The sequence below is a fragment of the Mustela putorius genome, unplaced genomic scaffold (assembly GCF_011764305.1).
Source record: "Mustela putorius furo isolate JIRA1106 unplaced genomic scaffold, ASM1176430v1.1 tig00003871_pilon_pilon_pilon, whole genome shotgun sequence".
NCBI lineage: Eukaryota > Metazoa > Chordata > Mammalia > Carnivora > Mustelidae > Mustela > Mustela putorius.
This window is the reverse complement of record NW_025422023.1, coordinates 12,524,277-12,542,381: the sequence shown is the minus strand read 5'-3', so window position 1 is coordinate 12,542,381 and position 18,105 is coordinate 12,524,277. Positions and strand designations below refer to the sequence as shown.

Here is an 18,105-nt window from a genome sequence, read left to right as displayed (position 1 = left end):
ACATCATCTGAAAAATCAAATACATAAAAAACCTTATTTGCGACTACAATATAATGAAGCTTTGATTTTATCAGGGAAGTATTGACTTTGTTTTTCAAGAACTCCTTCATTAAAAGAAATCTAATTTCCCATCTTAATTTAATATTGCACTCTATGCAGAAATGCTCAGAATAATGAAGCAAAAGCACCCTGTGAGATTATAACTGTAGTATTTTTTAAATGTTTGGTTATGATTTGAATATTTTAAAACCTGTAGCAGCATTGTAACATAACAGCAATCCTAAATGTCTCATTGGTGTGGCATTCACAAGCAAGTCAAACTCTGGTCAGTACTCAACTATTTTTATGTACATTATTTCTATTTTTAGTTGTATATACTGGTTAACAAAGAAAAGGAGTGAATCACTTTTTAGAATCTTTCATTTCCCCAGACCAAAAGTAATTTAATTTCCTTATCCGTATCTGCTTTTAAGCATGTAAGATTGCATTCCAGGGAAGAACCTGTACGTCCTGCATCATGAAGCAGATGTGATTTTTGTATGCCCTTGCTAATGAGGGCAGGACTGTGAGGATGATCCAATAAAACACAATATAGAAAAGAGGATTATGAGATGAGATAAACATTGGTTAATTTTGTCTGGCTTAAATATCGTCCAGGTTAAATCCATATCCAGGAGCTATGACCCTGACATAAGTAAAGTGATCAGGACGTGGCTTCCAAGGACCCCATTGCGGGAAAGGCCTCCTGTCCCCATCCAGGATGTCCGCTGCGCAACTGCTACACCACCTACTTACTATTCTGTCTTTATTCATTGACACACTCATTTACTCAACAAATAGGGTCGTTAAGTACTGGTCAGCCTTTTCCCAGGTCTTGAAGATACAAGTGTTCCTGTCCTCGAGAAGTTTGATTAAGTAAAGGAGACATTGGAGTGTAAATAGTGAATATGAGAAATGTATAGAGAATGCGATACACACATATCTTTTATGTGTAATGACTCAGAGGAATTGATTTGAAAAGATCAGTAGGGGTTTATGAAGCAAACAGGCTGAGGGAGAGCACTCCAGGCTGAAGAAACAGCACACAGCAAGGTGTACCAGCACAAAGAAAAACTGTCCACAGAGATGAGCGTGAAAAGATGAGGTCAAGTTGTAAGGGAGGCCTTAGATCCATTGTTATAAACTGGGATCTCCACCGTTCATTATTTTTTAGTACATAACAGCAAAGTACCCTGTCCACTGTTTCTAAGTGTACAGCTCAGCTGCATTAAGTTTATCACCCATCCCTAGAATTCTTTCACTTTCCCAATCTGAAATTCTGTACTCACTGAACACTATGCCCCCACTCTCCTGTTCCCCAGCCTCTGGCTACCACCATTCCACTTTCTGCCTCTATGACTCTGAATACTCTAGGTACTTCATGTAAGTGGAATCATGCAATAATTTTTCTTTTGTGTCTTCAAGCTTCATTCATGTTGTAGCATGGTCATAATTTCATCTCCAGTTTTATTTTATTTTATTTATTTTCAGTGTTCCAAAATTCATTGTTTATGCACCATACCCAGTGCTCCATGCAATATGTGCCCTCCTTAATACCCACCAACATCCTCAGTTTTTAAAAAAATTTTATTTGAGAAAGAGAGCTAGAGAGAGAGAGAGAAAGAGAGCGCACACAGGTGGGGGGGGTGGGGCAGAGAGAGAGGGAGAAGTAGATTCCCCCCTGAGCAGGGAACCCTGACATGGGGTTTGATCCCAGGACCCTGAGATCATGACCTGAGTCCAAGGCACTTAACTGACTGAGCCACCCAGATACCCCTCATACCCAGTTTTTTTTGATCATGTGTCAAACTGTTTTGAGTATGAATCTCTAATACATGTGTAAAATTAAGGTATCATGTATATTACAAAGAATACTCAAAAACAAATGTTTTCAAAAGATAAAACTGAAAAATAAACTTACTTTTTATTTTTGTCATAATGGGTTGTCTTGAAAAACTCCTAGACAATCTGAACATGGAAAAGCATTGCGGACTGTTATGCCAGAGGAGCAGTATGGTTTGATGTCCCATTTGTTTTTCATCAAATGTCCTCATTCTGCTGTTTGCTCTGTTGTCAGTGATGAAGAGTAGCTTTCCAAGATGAAATAATTCAAATAATGAGACTTGTATTCTTAGAGTGGAATATTCTAGTAAATCTAGACAGCATATACCTCATCACTGCATTTGTGTATCTTTCTAACTTCCATTCACATATACAGTTTGGTTGAAAAGCATAAAATAATACAGCCACTGGAATACGCTTGTTGGTCACTGTTTACCTCATGATTGTAGATGAAGGTACTAGCAGAAATTAAGAGTCTCTTGATGTTTTTGAGTCTTGACCAAAATTTTATCAAAATCAGTCAACTCTGTAAAAATAAATCACAAAACAGGTACAAGTACTAAAAACTACGGTTAGGGGGCACCTGGGTGGCTCAGTGGGTTGAAGCCTCTGCATTCAGCTCAGGTCATGACCCCAGGATCCTGGGATCGAGCCCCACATCGGGCTCTCTGCTCAGCAGGGAGCCTGCTTCCCCCCCTTCTCTCTGCCTGCCTCTCTGCCTACCTGTGATCTCTGTCTGTCAAATAAATTTTTAAAAATCTTAAAAAACAAAAAACGAAAAACAAAAATTACTGTTAGAACAATGGAGACTACATGGTGGTTGAAAAAGCATATACGCTGGAGCCAAGAAAACCTCAGTGAAACTTCGTCTTCACCATTACTAACTATGTGACTGTGGGACAGATGGCTATATCTCTCTTAACCTTAGTGTTATCATCTATAAATACATGATAGTATCTGTTTTGTTTTGTGCTTTGGGGGCTTTTGATCCTGTTAGGATCCATTATTGTCAGAACATTATCAGGACAATACATTCTTTGCAAAGTTGTTTGGAGCGTAAAATGACATAATGCACCTATGTGCCTAGTACACCTGCTCAGGTGGTGTTAGTACCATTTTTTCATTTATAAGTGAACCCTCAAACAGGGAAACTAGTTTTAATGCCTTATTCCCATGTAGTAGGACACTTTTTTTTTAAGTGTTCCATGACTCATTATTTGCATATAACACCCAGGGCTCATTGCAACACATGCCCTCCTTAATACCCATCACCAGGCCAACCCATTCCCTATCCCTCACCCCTCTGAAACCCTCAGTTTGTTTCCTAGAGTTCATAGTCTCTCAAGGTTTGTTTCCCACTCTGATTCCCCAACCCCTTCATTTTTCCCTTCCTTCTCCTAATGCCCTCCATGCTATTCCTTAAGTTCCACAAATAAGTGAAGCTGTATGATAATTACCTTCCTGTGCTTGATGCAAATGATAGGTATCCATCCTTCCTGATGGCTGAGTAATATTTAATCCCTTTGTCTGGAATGCCCATCACCCCCATGCACCCAAACAATCCAAACTGGAATTCAAGATTCAGATTTCAATGTCTCTACTTTTGACATTTTAGAGAGGTGATAAAGCTTTTCCTCTTCAAATTGTTATATTGCTTTATTGTAGCTCTAATATAATAATAACCACTAATATAGTAATAACCACTTAATATGAGATGGATGCTGTGAGGAGATGATCAGTTCCCCCCTTCAGGAGCAAAAGACTTCTTGCCTGAGCTGCAGGGTGAGCCCCCAGCAGACAGGCCCTCTTCAGGAACTATTTCAGGTAAGACCATCTCCCAGGTCATACCTCCTTCCCAAGGTGCCCCAGCCACTTGAAGGGTGATGTAGGGCCCAGGCCCTTCATACCACTGGCAACAACTCTGAAGGATCATATTATCTATAGGACTTGTAGGCTAAGGCTTCCATTGAGACCAGATCAGAGTGCAACTTCTTCTCTCCCAACTCTGTGCCTTTCCCTTCTCTTCCCCAGGTTGGCGGGGAGGTCACAGGAATGTAAGAAACTCCTGCACCCTACTCCCCATTCCAGAACCTGCAACCCAGACCCTCAACCTACAGCCACACACCTCAGCCACTTACCACATTGCTACAATTATTGGTTCATTGCCTGTTACTCAATGGATGGGGTTTGCTTCTGATGTATTTCTATATTCTCAGGATCTAGTCAATATGTGGTCCATATGAACACCAAGCAAAAGCTTGTTGAATAAATTTATTAAAACTGGGATCTCATTTCTTTGGCCAAGATATTATTTTTTTTTCTTGTTTCATTGGATTTATTTATAATGTCTCCCCTTTTACAGTAAAAGAATTTAGAGCAATTAACCCAAAAGTTGACTACAATGAGGCAATGGGGAGATGGGAATGACAGAATCATAAAGATGAATCTATCAATAATAAGGTTCAATATAGTTGTAATTAGTCACTTAATATTTTTTAGTCATTGACCTGAGCTTCTATCATATACCAGGTACTGCTTACGTGTTAAAATAAGACTGAATTTCTATCTCCAAGGAGAATTATATTCAAATGGAGAAGAGGTGAAAATGGGATAGAGTAATTTTAGAGGGCAGCAGGTGGTACGAAGACCCCAGAAGGTCCTGAACACCTGGAAATAGCTGAAGGCAACTGGGAAATACTATATGTAGGAAGGGCTCTCCTTCTTCCCACTTTGTACTTAAAAACAAAGTATACACTTCTTGTGAGAAAGATGGCCTCCCACTATCAGGAAGAGAGCATTCTTATTACCAGAGATGGGGAGTTGACATCAAGATGAGTCTGTACAAAGCTCACTAAAAATCACCCTTATATTCCATGAGTTCCCGCCACATATTTCTTGTTCACTTTCGCACAATTCCACACCCCTAGGCCAAGCCCTTTTTCCCTTGTCTTCTCAGGTCTCCATAGCTTATCCCTTTTTGTTAAAATGGTATCGTTTTTGAGCACCTGGGTGGCTCAGTTGGTTAAGCGTCTGCCTTCAGCTCAGGCCATGATCCCCGGGTTCTGGGATTGAGTCCCATCAGGCCTCTCTCTCTCCCTCTGCCTGCCATTCCCCTTGCTTGTGCTCTCTCTCTTTCACTATCTCTCTCGCTCGCTCTCTGTCAAAAAAATTAAAAACAAAACAAAAAAACAAAACAAAAAAAAAACTTTTAAAAAAGTGCTATACAAAAGCTTTTGATCTTGATGAAATCCCAATAGTTCATTTTTGCCCTTGCTTCCCTTGCCTTTGGCGTTGTTCCTAGGAAGATGTTGCTGCGGCTGAGGTCGAAGAGGTTGCTGCCTGTGTTCTCCTCAAGGATTTCGATGGATTCCTTTCGCACATTGAGGTCCTTCATCCATTTTGAGTCTATTTTTGTGTGTGGTGTAAGGAAATTGGGAGAAGGGAGTGGGATTATGGACATTGGGATGGGTATGTGCTTTGGTGAGTGCTGTGAAGTGTGTAAACCTGGTGATTCACAGACCTGTACCCCTGGGGATAAAAATATATGTTTATAAAAAATAAAAAATTATTAAAAAAATTTTAAAAAAATTTTTAAAAAAAAGTGCTATATAACCAAGGGTCTAACTGCTTCTTTGGGATTTTCACTTCTTTCTATGACGTCTTCCATGCCATGTAAACAATTTAACAACAGATAAAATCTATATGCTTCTTTCCAGTTAATCTTTCATTAGTTCACCTCACAGGTCCCAGACACAGAAGCTAAGAGGATAAAGGAAATGTCTTTCCTTCCTTATACCTCTTTGGGTAGGATGGTCTGAGAAGGACTGTCCCAGAAGGAGAGTAGAGGCCTCAATAATGAGAATCCAATCCTTGCTGAGACTTTTAGGCAAAGAAAACAGCTACTCTCAAGGCCAGGCATTCTGCACAAATTGGACGCTAAGCTCCAGGAAGCTAAATACAGAAAATTGCTTGTTTTTCTCTGGGAGGGAGACATGTTCTAATTCTTAAGAGGTGCCAAAGTTTTTCCTTGAATAAAACTGGATGGCACTGAGAGAAGTAAACAATGTCTTCATCAACTATTTCACAACAAAGATAGAAGCAGAAATCTGTGACAGCTTTTTGTAGTGACACTGAGGGCCTCGCATTAAGAAGCATTCAGGAAAGACAATTCTGTGAGGGGCTGCAGTGACTCAGAGTCCTCACATCAGTAGCTTGATGACATGACCTTTAAGTCTTCTTTGAGTCGGAACTGGATGTCAGACAGTCAAGATTACATTCTCTATTGAGGGCCTCAGCACAGGTATCCTAGAGTGTTCCCTTATCCTCTGATTCATTAATCAAGAAAGCAATTGTTCAGAACAACCCAAGACAAAGGATTTTAATCATAACACTATTCTCCTGCTGCCGTTAAGATTCCCAATTTAGGTTGACTTCATAGAATTCTGTGGAAATATCACCTACCACATAATGAGCTGCTTGTTCCCAGTATATACTTCCTTTTTCTTTCATTTGCTCATGCACACACCACCACCCCCACTCCCACCCACCCCATCCCCATTGCTGTAGGATTCTCAGGGTTTGGGTTGTATATTAGTTTTTGAGATGCAAATAAATAAGTGACAGCAAGCGTAAAATTAAAGAAAGAGTGTCGAGATAATCAAGGAAGAGGAAAATGGAGATCACCAAGCTATTAATATAGGGCAGGTTTGCTTAACATGACTTTATAAGTTTGTTTCCTGACAATTAAACAAAAAGAGCATTTATTAAACAGCGACACTCTTGCAAGGGAGTGTCACAATAATTCCAAGGAAAGGATATGTATTCCAAAGTGAAAAATGTAATAGGTCGCAGGCTTTGACATCGTAGCAGAGGAATGTCACCACATTACAAAACATGTACTGCAATCCTCAAATTGCTTTGACTTCTTGTTACTAATAAGCCATCTAGATGATGGGGCGCCTGTGTGGCTCAGTCGTTAAGTGTCTGCCTTAGGCTCAGGTCATGATCCCAGAGTCCTGGGATTGAGCCCCATTTCTCCCTCTGCCTGCCATGCCTCCTCCTTGTGTTCTTCTCTCTTTTGCTATCTTTCTGTCAAATAAATAAAATCTTTAAAAAACAAACAAACGAACAAAAAACCATCCAGATGAGTATCTACAAATTCAATGAATTAGATGCATCCTATATGCAAAGTGTTGAAAGACCTGAGTTCTGATCCAAGCTCTACTACCTGAGGGAGTTTAGGACATGACACCCCAAAATATGCTGCTCTGTTCTATTGTTGATTTGGAGCTGAAAGCACTTGATAAACAACATGTTCAGGAAGAGGCTTTCTCTACATTCCCTCTACCTGCCTGAAGACAGATCTTCCAAAAGGAACTCAGTTGTCATAATCCTCTCCTCAAGAGTTTCATCAACTGGGGAACACTGACTCTTACCACAGGAGAAAGAACTAGAAGCTGACACCACACCCAGACAAGCTTTGTCACAAACTATTAATCTCTATCTGTTCTTCTCAGGACCCAGTCATCTTTCCTAAAGTGATGTACTCTCCCCTACATTCCCCATTCCCATCCACACTGTGCTGCTATAAAGCTCTCAAATCTCACCATTTGAGGGTATATGCACTCTTTTTTTTTTTCCCCCTGTGTACTGCCCAGCAGGTAATATTTAAAATTAATACACTTGTACACCTTTTCTCCTATTGATTTCCTAGGTCCAGCTATGGAGCCCAGGAAGGGTAGAAGGATGTCTTTCCTCCCCTACACACCTATTTTTTCAACGATGAGGCCAGCACTAAAAAGGTGCTGGGATTAAATAATAGTGAGTGAAAGTCTCCAGGCCAGCACAGTTACAAGCAGATGACAGTCGCTTCTCCCTGCCTTTCCTTCCCTCTAGCTCTTCACCTAGTATAGAATAAGGGCCCGTCTGAAACATAGCTTATGACCAAATGCCACTCATAAGCAGCCTCCCTTGAGTGTACAAATGGAGGCCAACACATCATATCTACGTATTTAATAGGTGTGAGTGAAGCGGGCAAACTGTTGAATAAAATGTGTTATAGCTTCCTATGTTAGTAAATATACCTTCATAATTATCTGAAAGGTCAAGGTCAAATTTAGATTTTTCAGCTCCCTCAGAGTTTCATGCCAAAATCCAGTAGGAGGCCCTGGGGCACATTCACCCTTCCCAAGTCCCGAGGCCTGTATCCCTACTCTTCCTCTCTCAGCTCTCTCCCTTCCACAAGGGGCCGAGCAGGCATGGTGTGAATACCCCAGCTCCACCAAGCTCCAGACACACCTTCATGATCAACTGCCCCCACAGGCCCAAGGGTGTGTACACCAGCAACCACAGTCTGCTCCAAGGAAGGTGTGATGGGAAGGGGTCCCAGCAGGCTTCAGAGCCAGTATTTGGGCCTGTTGAACAGAAAGTTCCATGGTCCCAAGTACCCAAAACTTGGTCTAAAAATAAGGGAAGGGTCTCAGTAGTCAGTAGCTTTGGCCCCATAGACTCCTCACCTTCTTAGTGGAAAGGGAGCCCCAAAGAGACACGTTAAGGTACAACCTGATGCCAGGTCTTGCCTGGTTTTATGGGGGATATTGCTTAGAAGTTCAGCAGTTCTTGCAATGATTTCACCCTTCCCAGGAAATCAAGAAAAGGTACTTGTACAAAAAGAGGTGTTTTTGTTTTCCTTTCCTCTATCTACAGAAACAAATACAAATGTTGCTTAAATCTTAGCCATCTTTCCCCAACTCCATCATTATTTTAAGGTGCAGTTCTATCTTGCTTCATACATCTGAGTTCCCTCTCTCTCTCTCTCCCCAACTTGTCCCTCTCCCTCCTCCTCTCTCCTTCCTTCCTTTCTTCCATTCCTCCCTCCCTCCCTTTTGATTTCTCATTTCTTGTTTTGATAAACTCACAATTTTTGTGGACAAAAAAATGCAATTAGAAACTGGATTTGCACATCACAATCCTTGAGGAGAACACAGGCAGCAACCTCTTTGACCTCAACCGCAGCAACTTCTTCCTAGGAACATTGCCAAAGGCAAGGGAAGCAAAGGCAAAAATGAACTATTGGGATTTCATCAAGATCAAAAGCTTTTGTACAGCAAAGGAAACAGTTAACAAAACCAAAAGACAACTGGCAGAATGGGAGAAGATATTTGCAAATGACATATCAGATAAAGGGCTAGTATCCAAAATCTATAAAGAGCTTAGCAAACTCACCACCCAAAAGAACAAATAATCCAATCAAGAAATGGGCAGAGGACATGAACAGACATTTCTGCAAAGAAGACATCCGGATGGCCAACAGACACATGAAAAAGTGCTCCATATCACTCGGCATCAGGGAAATACAAATCAAAACCACAATGAGATACCACCTCACACCAGTCAGAATGGCTAAAATTAACAAGTCAAGAAATGACAGATGCTGGCACTGATGCAGAGAGAGGCAAACCCTCCTACACTGTTGGTGGGAATGCAAGCTGGTGCAACCACTCTGGAAAACCGTGTGGAGGTTCCTCAAAAAACTGAAAATAGAGCTACCCTATGACCCAGCGATTGCACTACTGGGTATATAACCTAAAGATACAAACGCCAGTGATCTGAAGCGGCACGTGCACCTGAATGTTTATATCAGCAATGTCCACAATAGCCAAACTATGGAAAGAACCTAGATGTCCATCAACAGATAAATGAATAAAGAAGATATATATATATAGAATAGAATATATATATATATATTATATATAATACACACACACACACACAACATAATACTATGCAGCCATCAAAAGAAATGAAATTTTGCCATTTGTGACAATGTGGACGGAACTAGAGGGTATTGTGCTTAGTGAAATAAGTCAATCAGAGAAAGACAACCATCATATGATCTCCTTGATATGAGGAAGTGGAGATTCAGTGTAGGGGGCTTGGAGGGTAAGAAAAGAAAAAATGAAAGAAGAAGGGATCAGGAGGGAGGCAAACCATAAAAGACTCAATCTCAAAAAACAGACAGGGTTGCTGGGGGGAAGGGGGATGGGAGAGGGTGGTGAGGATATGGACATTGGGGAGGGTATGTGCTAAGGTGAGTGCTGTGAAATGTGTAAACCGGTGATTCACAGACCTGTACCCCTGGGGCTAATAATACATTATATGTTTATTAAAAAATTTAAAAATTAAAAAAAAAAGAAGCTGGATTTGCTACCTTTAAGAAAGTTATATCTAGTGTCCCTTAAGTAGAATACAGGAATAAATTTTCTTATCACAATGTGATTATAATGGAACAGTTCCAACTTCTTGATTCCTGGAATTCACCTTCTACTTAATTAAAATAACTCTTCCCCAAACTGTAAAAACACCTTTACGAAAAAAGAAGGAACATAATATATCATGCTTTCTTTTGGCTTCTATGCATGTGATGAGACAGAAATTGCTTAGATTTATAAGTGTCTTGACTTTGATAAAGATTTACCCTTCAAACTATGAAAAACACCTTATTTACACTGGTGTTTCATTACTGAGCCAAGTATTTCCCACTTCACTAAAAGGCATACGGCGGCACGTAAAAAAGGGCCTACTTAATACTCAAAGGACAGGAGGAGCACAAAGGGCTGGCAGTACTAGGAGAGAAATGTGCCCAGACAGCTGCACAATTAGTTTTCTTCCACCCTTCACTAGACCAGATCACCAAATCTTCCAGTGTTAACTGCCCTCCTGCTCACTTACAGATTGGTCTGTATCCTTAAAAATCATTACAAATTAAGTGTTTCCATTATCTTACCACATCTAACTTATTATTGAACCATTTGTCTTCATCCTGCAATATATGTTACTCTGTATGACGTTCATGTGGATGGTTGGTTCCTTATCATCACCAGAGTAAAAACACTTTAGACTTTAATAAAATGAATGAAGCAAACCCTTCTTAATATGAATGCTATAACAGTCTTTGCAAAGAGGAAGGAAGGAAGGAAGGAAGAAAGGAAGGAAGGAAGGAAGGAAGGAAGGAAGGAAGGAAGGAAAAGAAAAGAAAATACCATTAACCTACTATGAATTGGAGATGTGGCTTGGACTAGTGTTACTAGCAACAGTAATGACATTTTACCCACCAACTCTCACTCTTTCACCTGATACTTGACAAGTAAAGGTATAACTTGCTTATACTTCTTATGCTTCTTATAAGTTATAACTAACCATGTTTGGTTATGGCCATATAGAATGGTATGGTCATATAGAATAAAAGTAACTGGCCCACTTTCTTAATCTGCTTGTGATGCTGAAATAAAAATACCATAGAGTGGGTGGCTTAAACAACAAGCATTTATTTCTCGTAGCTCTTCCGAGTGCAGGGCAGATCTTGTGTCCAGTGAGGACCCCCTTCCTAGCTGATACATGACTGTCTTTTCAGATCCTCACATGGCAGAGAGCAGAGAGAGAAGGAACAAGGTCTCTCATGCTTGTTCTTATAAGGTACTAACCCCATTCAGTGGGGTTTCCCTCTCCTGACCTGATTACCTCCCCAAAACCCCACCTCCAAATAATATCATATTGAGGATTAGCCTTTAACATGTAATTCTGGAGGGGACATAAATAGTGATCCAATATCATCCACACTGAGAGGAGACCTGTAATACAGGAATGTCAACCATGTAGGGTTTTCAGAAAAGGCCACCGAATGTTAATAAAGTTTTTATAAAAGTTTTAATCACTACAGAAAAATCTCTCAAGTACACAAACGCAACTATCTTCACATACTGTAGACAATCTGCATATGTACAGACACACTTGTACATAACTTTTAAATGAGGAGTATTTCAAACATATACTTCACACATATAGTCATACACAAAATCATTTCCCAAGGAAAAGGGTGTTAATAAATCAGCTCGTGAGTTTCCCCTGCCTTGACCACTCTCCGTGACTTCCCTGGGAAACGGTAATGAGAAGCGGAGCTAGCTGGAGGCTAGGGTGATGCCGTGCTTGTGATGAATGGAAGAAGAGGAATGAGTTGAAGTAGGGTCTGCTGTGTTGTAAAAGGTAGGGTCAGGAATGAAATAGGCTTCCACTAAGTATTTGTTACCTAGGCAATTCTGGACATTTTCATCCCTAATATGTTCATTTCTTTTTTGCTGAAGAGTCATCTTGATTAACGGGCACATGTATCCTCACTTTCAAAGATGGGAGGGCGATTAAGTCAGGCTCCGATGCCTTTGCTCACACTGATTCCCTACCGGGACCAGCTCATGCGAGTCATTCATTCCACTTGAAAGACACTGAGCCCTCGTGGTGTGCAGGGCATGATTCTAAGTGTGGAGATGGACTATTTACCCAGACAGATAGGGTCTCTTTCATGGAAGGGGGGATGAGAGATGAGAGAGGAAGTGGGGGTCAGTAACAGGTAATAAACAAGGAAACAAACTACATAATTGCAGAGATGGTAAGTACAATGAAGAAGTGAAAACAGACTTCTCTCTCCGTTCTGCTTTCCTCCCGGGACCCACCATATCAACTCTTTTTTTTTTTTTTTTAAAGATTTTATTTATTTATTTGACAGACAGAGATCACAAGTAGGCAGAGAGGCAGGCAGAGAGAGAGAGAGGAAGAAGCAGTCTCCCTGCTGAGCAGAGAGCCCGATGCGGGACTCGATCCCAGGACCCTGAGATCATGACCTGAGCCGAAGGCAGAGGCTTAACCCTCTGAGCCACCCAGGCGCCCCCACCATATCAACTCTTAACAGCAATTTTTTCCAACCTCCCCTGCCCAAACTTGAACAGACCATTTCCTCCTTTTACGAACCCACTGAAGCCACCTGTCCTCTCTCATGCCACTTTATTGCATTTGTTCACCAGTCTTATCTTTCCCAATGAGACTTTAAGCCCCTTTAGAGTAAAGGTCAGACACTTTTGCTCACCACATAACATACTCAATAAATGCTAATTAACTGAACAAATCTCTTGAAGGAATACAGGAGCCATGAAGAGTAACCTAGCAAAGGTCTATTATTGCAAAATTTGAGGCTTAATGTCTATGTTGTGATCCCAACCTTCTACAGAGATTTTATGATCATCTCATTAGAACCATGTTCTTTCTTTAAAAAAAGATTTATTTATTTGAAAGAAAGAGTGCACACACATGCACCTGAGCGGGGGTGGGGGTACAAGGGAAAGAATCTTTAGCAGACTCGCTATTGAGTGAGGAGCCCAATGTGGGGCTTGATCTCATGACCCTGAGACCATGACCTGATCCAAAACCAAGATGGAGGCTTAACTGACTGAGCCACCAGAGGGCCCCTAGAACCATGTTATCTTGTTTAGTCTGGTAGCTTCTCTTACCCGGTGTGCCATTTTTAAAGAAATTTCAATTTAGGATTCACATTACTAAAGTGATGTCAGCCAGAAAGTGAATTGAACAAGTAGACTGTGTAGTATGAGTTAAGAGGTGAGCTCAGGGGCACCAAAGAAAGGTCACAGATTCCCTAGAACCCAGAGAATTTGCTCAAAGAGACAGAGCAGTGAACCATATTACTCAAATAGCAACACAGCACTGAAGGACTCTGGCTAAGTAATCTAAGGCCTCTTTGCAGCATTGAAATAGCACGGTGTGACCTCACAGTTGCTTTGGGCCATCCATTGGAGGGCTCTAACCAGCTCCAATCCTTTATTCAATGCCTCCCAGGGAACTACCAGTTCCAAGGTAGGCAGAGGAAAAACTCTTGGCATTGCAATTAAGCAAAACAAAACAAAACAAACAAGCAAATAAAAAAAAACTTTCTTAAGGTGATTTAGGATCCACCTGCATGATAATGGATATAATGCAGACCAGAGTGTAAACCCAACAGAACTGTGCTTCAAATGTTAATGAGAAAATGTTTTCTACTGAAGCCAAAGCAGTTACAGAAGAGTCTTACTAAAAGCTCTATTAGGGGGGCGCCTGGGTGGCTCAGTGGGTTAGGCCGCTGCCTTCGGCTCAGGTCATGATCTCAGAGTCCTGGGATCGAGTCCCGCATCGGGCTCTCTGCTCGGCAGAGAGCCTGCTTCCCTCTCTCTCTCTCTCTGGCTGCCTCTCTGTCTACTTGTGATTTCTCTCTGTCAAATTAATAAATAAAATCTTTAAAAAAAAAAAAAAAAAAAAAAAAAAAAAAAGCTCTATTAGGGGTTACACATCAGACTAGGATTTTATTAAGAGTTACAGTTACTTATCAGGAGCCAACCTATCTTTACAGCTCTCATGTGCTTCTCTCCACTTCCTGATGATTTGTCTCCTACACGAACAATTCTAGGAACATGGGTTAACTCCCGAGTCTCTTCTTCTAGCTTCAAAGACAGGATCCACCAAGGCAGAGGGAAACCACAAAACCAATGGAGTACATAAGCAGCAACCTGAGGTCTTCTGCAAAGTAACCAACAAACATCTGCTGTCTTTTGTGGCCACAGATGTATTATTATTATTTTTTTTAACTAAGATTAGGAAGTGAATAGCAAAAAGCATTTCCCGTTTTTATTTTGCTAATGGAAAATCTGGACCAAAAAGTTGCTGAATTAGTGAATCTCAGACAGAATAAACATGTTATTAGAGATAAAGCCATGCGCTTTTACTGAATTTATGTGGTCTCTTCATCAAAAGACAGAAAAAGAGTTGAAATAGATCAGTAAATTAGTAAATTTGATTAATAGAACAAAGTCTTATTCTGTCATTATTCTTCCCATTATTCCTAAAATTAAAAAAAAAATAGCTCTTTGTTTAGCATGCACCATATTTAAGCCAATATGCCAGGCATTTCACGTAATTTTCTGATTTCATTACCCCAGCAACAGTATGTGGTAAGTATCAGTTCCACTTTCACAGGTAGGGAAGCTGAGGCTCAGAAATTAGAAGTAATTTGCTCAAAATATTATAGGTTATAAATTAAGATCCAGAATTGCAAGACAAATGTGTATGACTTTAAAATTTAAATTCGTGCCAACATATCCATTGCCTTGAGAAAAATTAATTTCAAAGATCGAACAATACCCTACTGCCCTTTTTAAAAAAGTCCTTTAAGGATAAGACTTCACTGTACTTTAACCCTGAGCCATCAGGATTTTCTTTTTAAAGCCTTAATTCACAGTAGTTATCTTTAAAGATTTCATTTAAATGCATTTAGTTTATTTAATTAATTTGCATAATGAAGTCTGAGCATTTTTTTCTTCTTTCTTTTTCTTTTCGTTTCCTTTTTTTTTTTTTCCTTTTTTGGAAAGAGACCTACTAATTTCAAGTGTGTTCCATTGGTCTTTCTAGCCTCATCATAAATTGTCCATCCAGAGTAAGAGCCCATGGTGGAATTATAAGAGCTCAAACACACAGTGCGCTCAGAGCGGGAGTGACAGGTTCTGGGGATCACATAACAGGTGCTGCAGTGGATACTTAAAACATTGCACAATCAACAACAAAATGAAGTTTACTTAAACAAGTGAACTTCAATAGAAAGGGAGGAAAAGAGAAGGTGGATGGGAAGGGCTAGACACTTGGGGCCTTAAACTGGACGTTTTATAATAACTGTTATATGTCCAACGCTCTTATGACCATCACAAAATAAACCGAAGTTATTTCCTCAAAAGTCATTCAATCTAAGCACGTTAAATATCCCTTACCATATTTGGAAGCCATTCGATTCGCTCTAAAGGAATGAGCACCTATGTGATCTACAACAAATCCTGTTATACCAATCCAATGACTAACATTCCTCTCTTTCACAGACATGACTGCAGTCTCATGCCCCTATTTAAGATAACCACCATCACAGCTCAGTACCATTACCTAGATAGGCCTCATGGTGTGACATCCCACACCTATCTATTGAGAGAAACTACCTATTGTCAGTTTCTAAATCACTTGCTCTCTAGAGCTTCCCAGTTGTTAAATTGCCTGGAGAAGGGAGAAGGAAGGGAGGGGGACAGCAGAAAAAAATATTAATCTCACCAGGAAAAAAAATATATTCAGAATAATTCAGAACTGATGCATTAACTATCGAAGCACATAATAGATTTTTTTCCCTCTAATTTATGAGTGACATTTATTTCCATTTTTCTTATTTTTAAAAAATTTTCCTATTTACTTTATTTCCCTCCTTCCACAGAAGATAATATTCGATTTTTCTTCTTTGCCTTAAGTGATCTCTTTGCCTATGTAAGAGTAGGAGAACAGAGCTGGGAATGCAATAACCTAGTCTGATTGATCTGTGTTGGTTACCTTGAAGTTTCTGGTTGTATTCGGTCCTGTCAGACTGGCTCCTCCTCAAGGTACCAGAGTGGTCCCCAGAAACACTGCTGTCAACCACTGTGTCAGTCTTCCTTCTCTCCAGCATATAGAGCCTGGGCCTTAAGAAGGTCAGATTCTTCTTCTTGGTGCCCATGTTCTCTTTCCCAGTGGCTTCTTTGGGCTCCATCTGAGGCAAAGACAAGCTCTGGAGACTTGTAGGCAATGGCTGTTTGTTGCAGTGTCTTGGAGTCAGAGTTAAAGCCACCAGAGTAACGAGTTTAACTGCCCCCTTCTTACTAAACGGCTTCACTCCAGGGTTACCTGGCTGTGACTGCCACCTGTACGGAGTCCCAGAGCTCCACCCCTATGAGGTCATTCTTTTTTATACCTAGAATCCAGCAGGGAAGCTGCCACCTGTTACCTGAGAGACCTGAAGCACAGAGCTAGGCAAAGCAGGGACTGCTGTGTCACATGCTACGGGAGCAAACAAAAATCCCATTGTGTGCCACATACACAGCGAGGCTGGGGGTTGGGGGAAAAGGGAAGAACAAGGTGGGGCAGGGCAGAAGGGCAGCACCTGGGAGTGTAACCTGCGGCTTGTGGGTTTAATGTGTGCCTGTGGGTGTGGACAGATGCACTGGGACACTGCGCTGTGGTTTGCTGGCCGGAGGCACACAGGAGCTTGTGAGGGACTTACAGCTAGAGTCACCCAAGTGTGACCCACAGAGTTAGTATGGGGTAATTAGAATTCACATTAGCATCAAAACAGTGGGTACAGAATCATTTTTAAGGATTACCGTGCGCATTCAAAAGTCCTGCTTCCTCCTCAAGGAACATTGTGAAATAATTTACTAACAATGTATTTGCCAAACCCCACTCCACATTCTTGAGGAAACAAGCATTCGTATCTGAGAGGCATCTGGCAACAGGCACTAGAGGAGGAGGACATGTCCACACAATCCTGGAGTCTTTTGATGTCTCTCGTCCACACGTGACCCTTGCCTGAAATGTACCCTTCTATGCTCCCAACGCTGTTCTCTGTTCTGCTGCTTGGGGGGTGGGGGAGGGAGCATGGTGACATCAGGGTGTGATTGCTGTAAGATCTTTTCCTTTTTCCCTTTTCACAGATGGAGTGCCAGGAAATGGTAGCTCACCTTGGGAAAGGAAGGGAAGGAAAAAAACCTTTGAAACTAAAGAGACATGTGGAAAGCGGAAGGAAGAACAGGGACAGGGATTGGGAGGGAGAAACGCAAATACTGATGGGCCTTCCATTAATTTTTTGAAGTTGTTTTTCCTTGGAGTTACTGAGATTTCTCAAGGGGGAAATTTGTAGAAGCTCTGGGAATGTGCTGAGTGTTTTGTCTGCCCTTGTTAAAGAAAAGAGAGACTCTAAGAGGAAAGTACATTCTCTTTTATTATAAAGGGACTGCCAAAATTCAGCTTTGCATGGCCCCTTCTGAATCGAGGCTAAGTCTTGTTAGACAAGGTTTATAAATGAGGGGAAAAAAAGATAAAAACCGTTTTCCAATTCCAAGATGTGTGGGCTGAATATAATTTGCATAATTACCTTAAAAGATAAATGACAAATCTTCACCCACTGTAGAGACATCTATATATAGCTTGGCATATTGAATAGTTTTTATTTAATATAATTGATAGTCTTTTTTTAACAAGCCCTCTCAAGCACATTTAATAAATACTCTAAAAGGCATACTCTCTACTAAGATGTAAAACGAGCTTCCCTGATTCCTGTTAAAAAGTCTCACTTGTATTCTAATATTATATATACATATATGTATATAATATGTTTGTGTACATTCACCTGGTAAGTAACAGATATATGCTATTCAGGTGTAGTATTACTGCAAACATGAACCATCAAAACTATAGGACTTATGGGAAGTATGGGGTTGAGGACACCGAACTCCAAAACTTTGTCAGTGACTCACAAAAACCAGATAGAAAATTATTAAAAAAAAAAAA

The 18,105-nt window shown here is 40.6% G+C and overlaps 1 protein-coding gene across 3 annotated transcripts in view; it reads right to left on the bottom strand.

The window, feature by feature from the left end:
- ARHGEF38 (Rho guanine nucleotide exchange factor 38) overlaps positions 1 to 16,528 on the bottom strand; it is a 147,085-nt gene extending 130,557 nt beyond the window's left edge. For 2 of the 3 annotated variants that reach the window (XR_199126.3, XM_004748124.3), the window contains exon 1: positions 16,114 to 16,527. Coding sequence is in view for 2 of the 3 variants with exons in the window: in XM_004748124.3 (XP_004748181.1) it covers positions 16,114 to 16,309 (196 nt within the window). In the remaining variant the exon portion in view is untranslated. Of the gene's footprint in view, positions 1 to 16,113 lie in introns of all 3 variants that reach the window. The other variant, XM_013054018.2, reaches the window with a different exon arrangement.
- Positions 16,529 to 18,105: the final 1,577 nt, after the last annotated feature.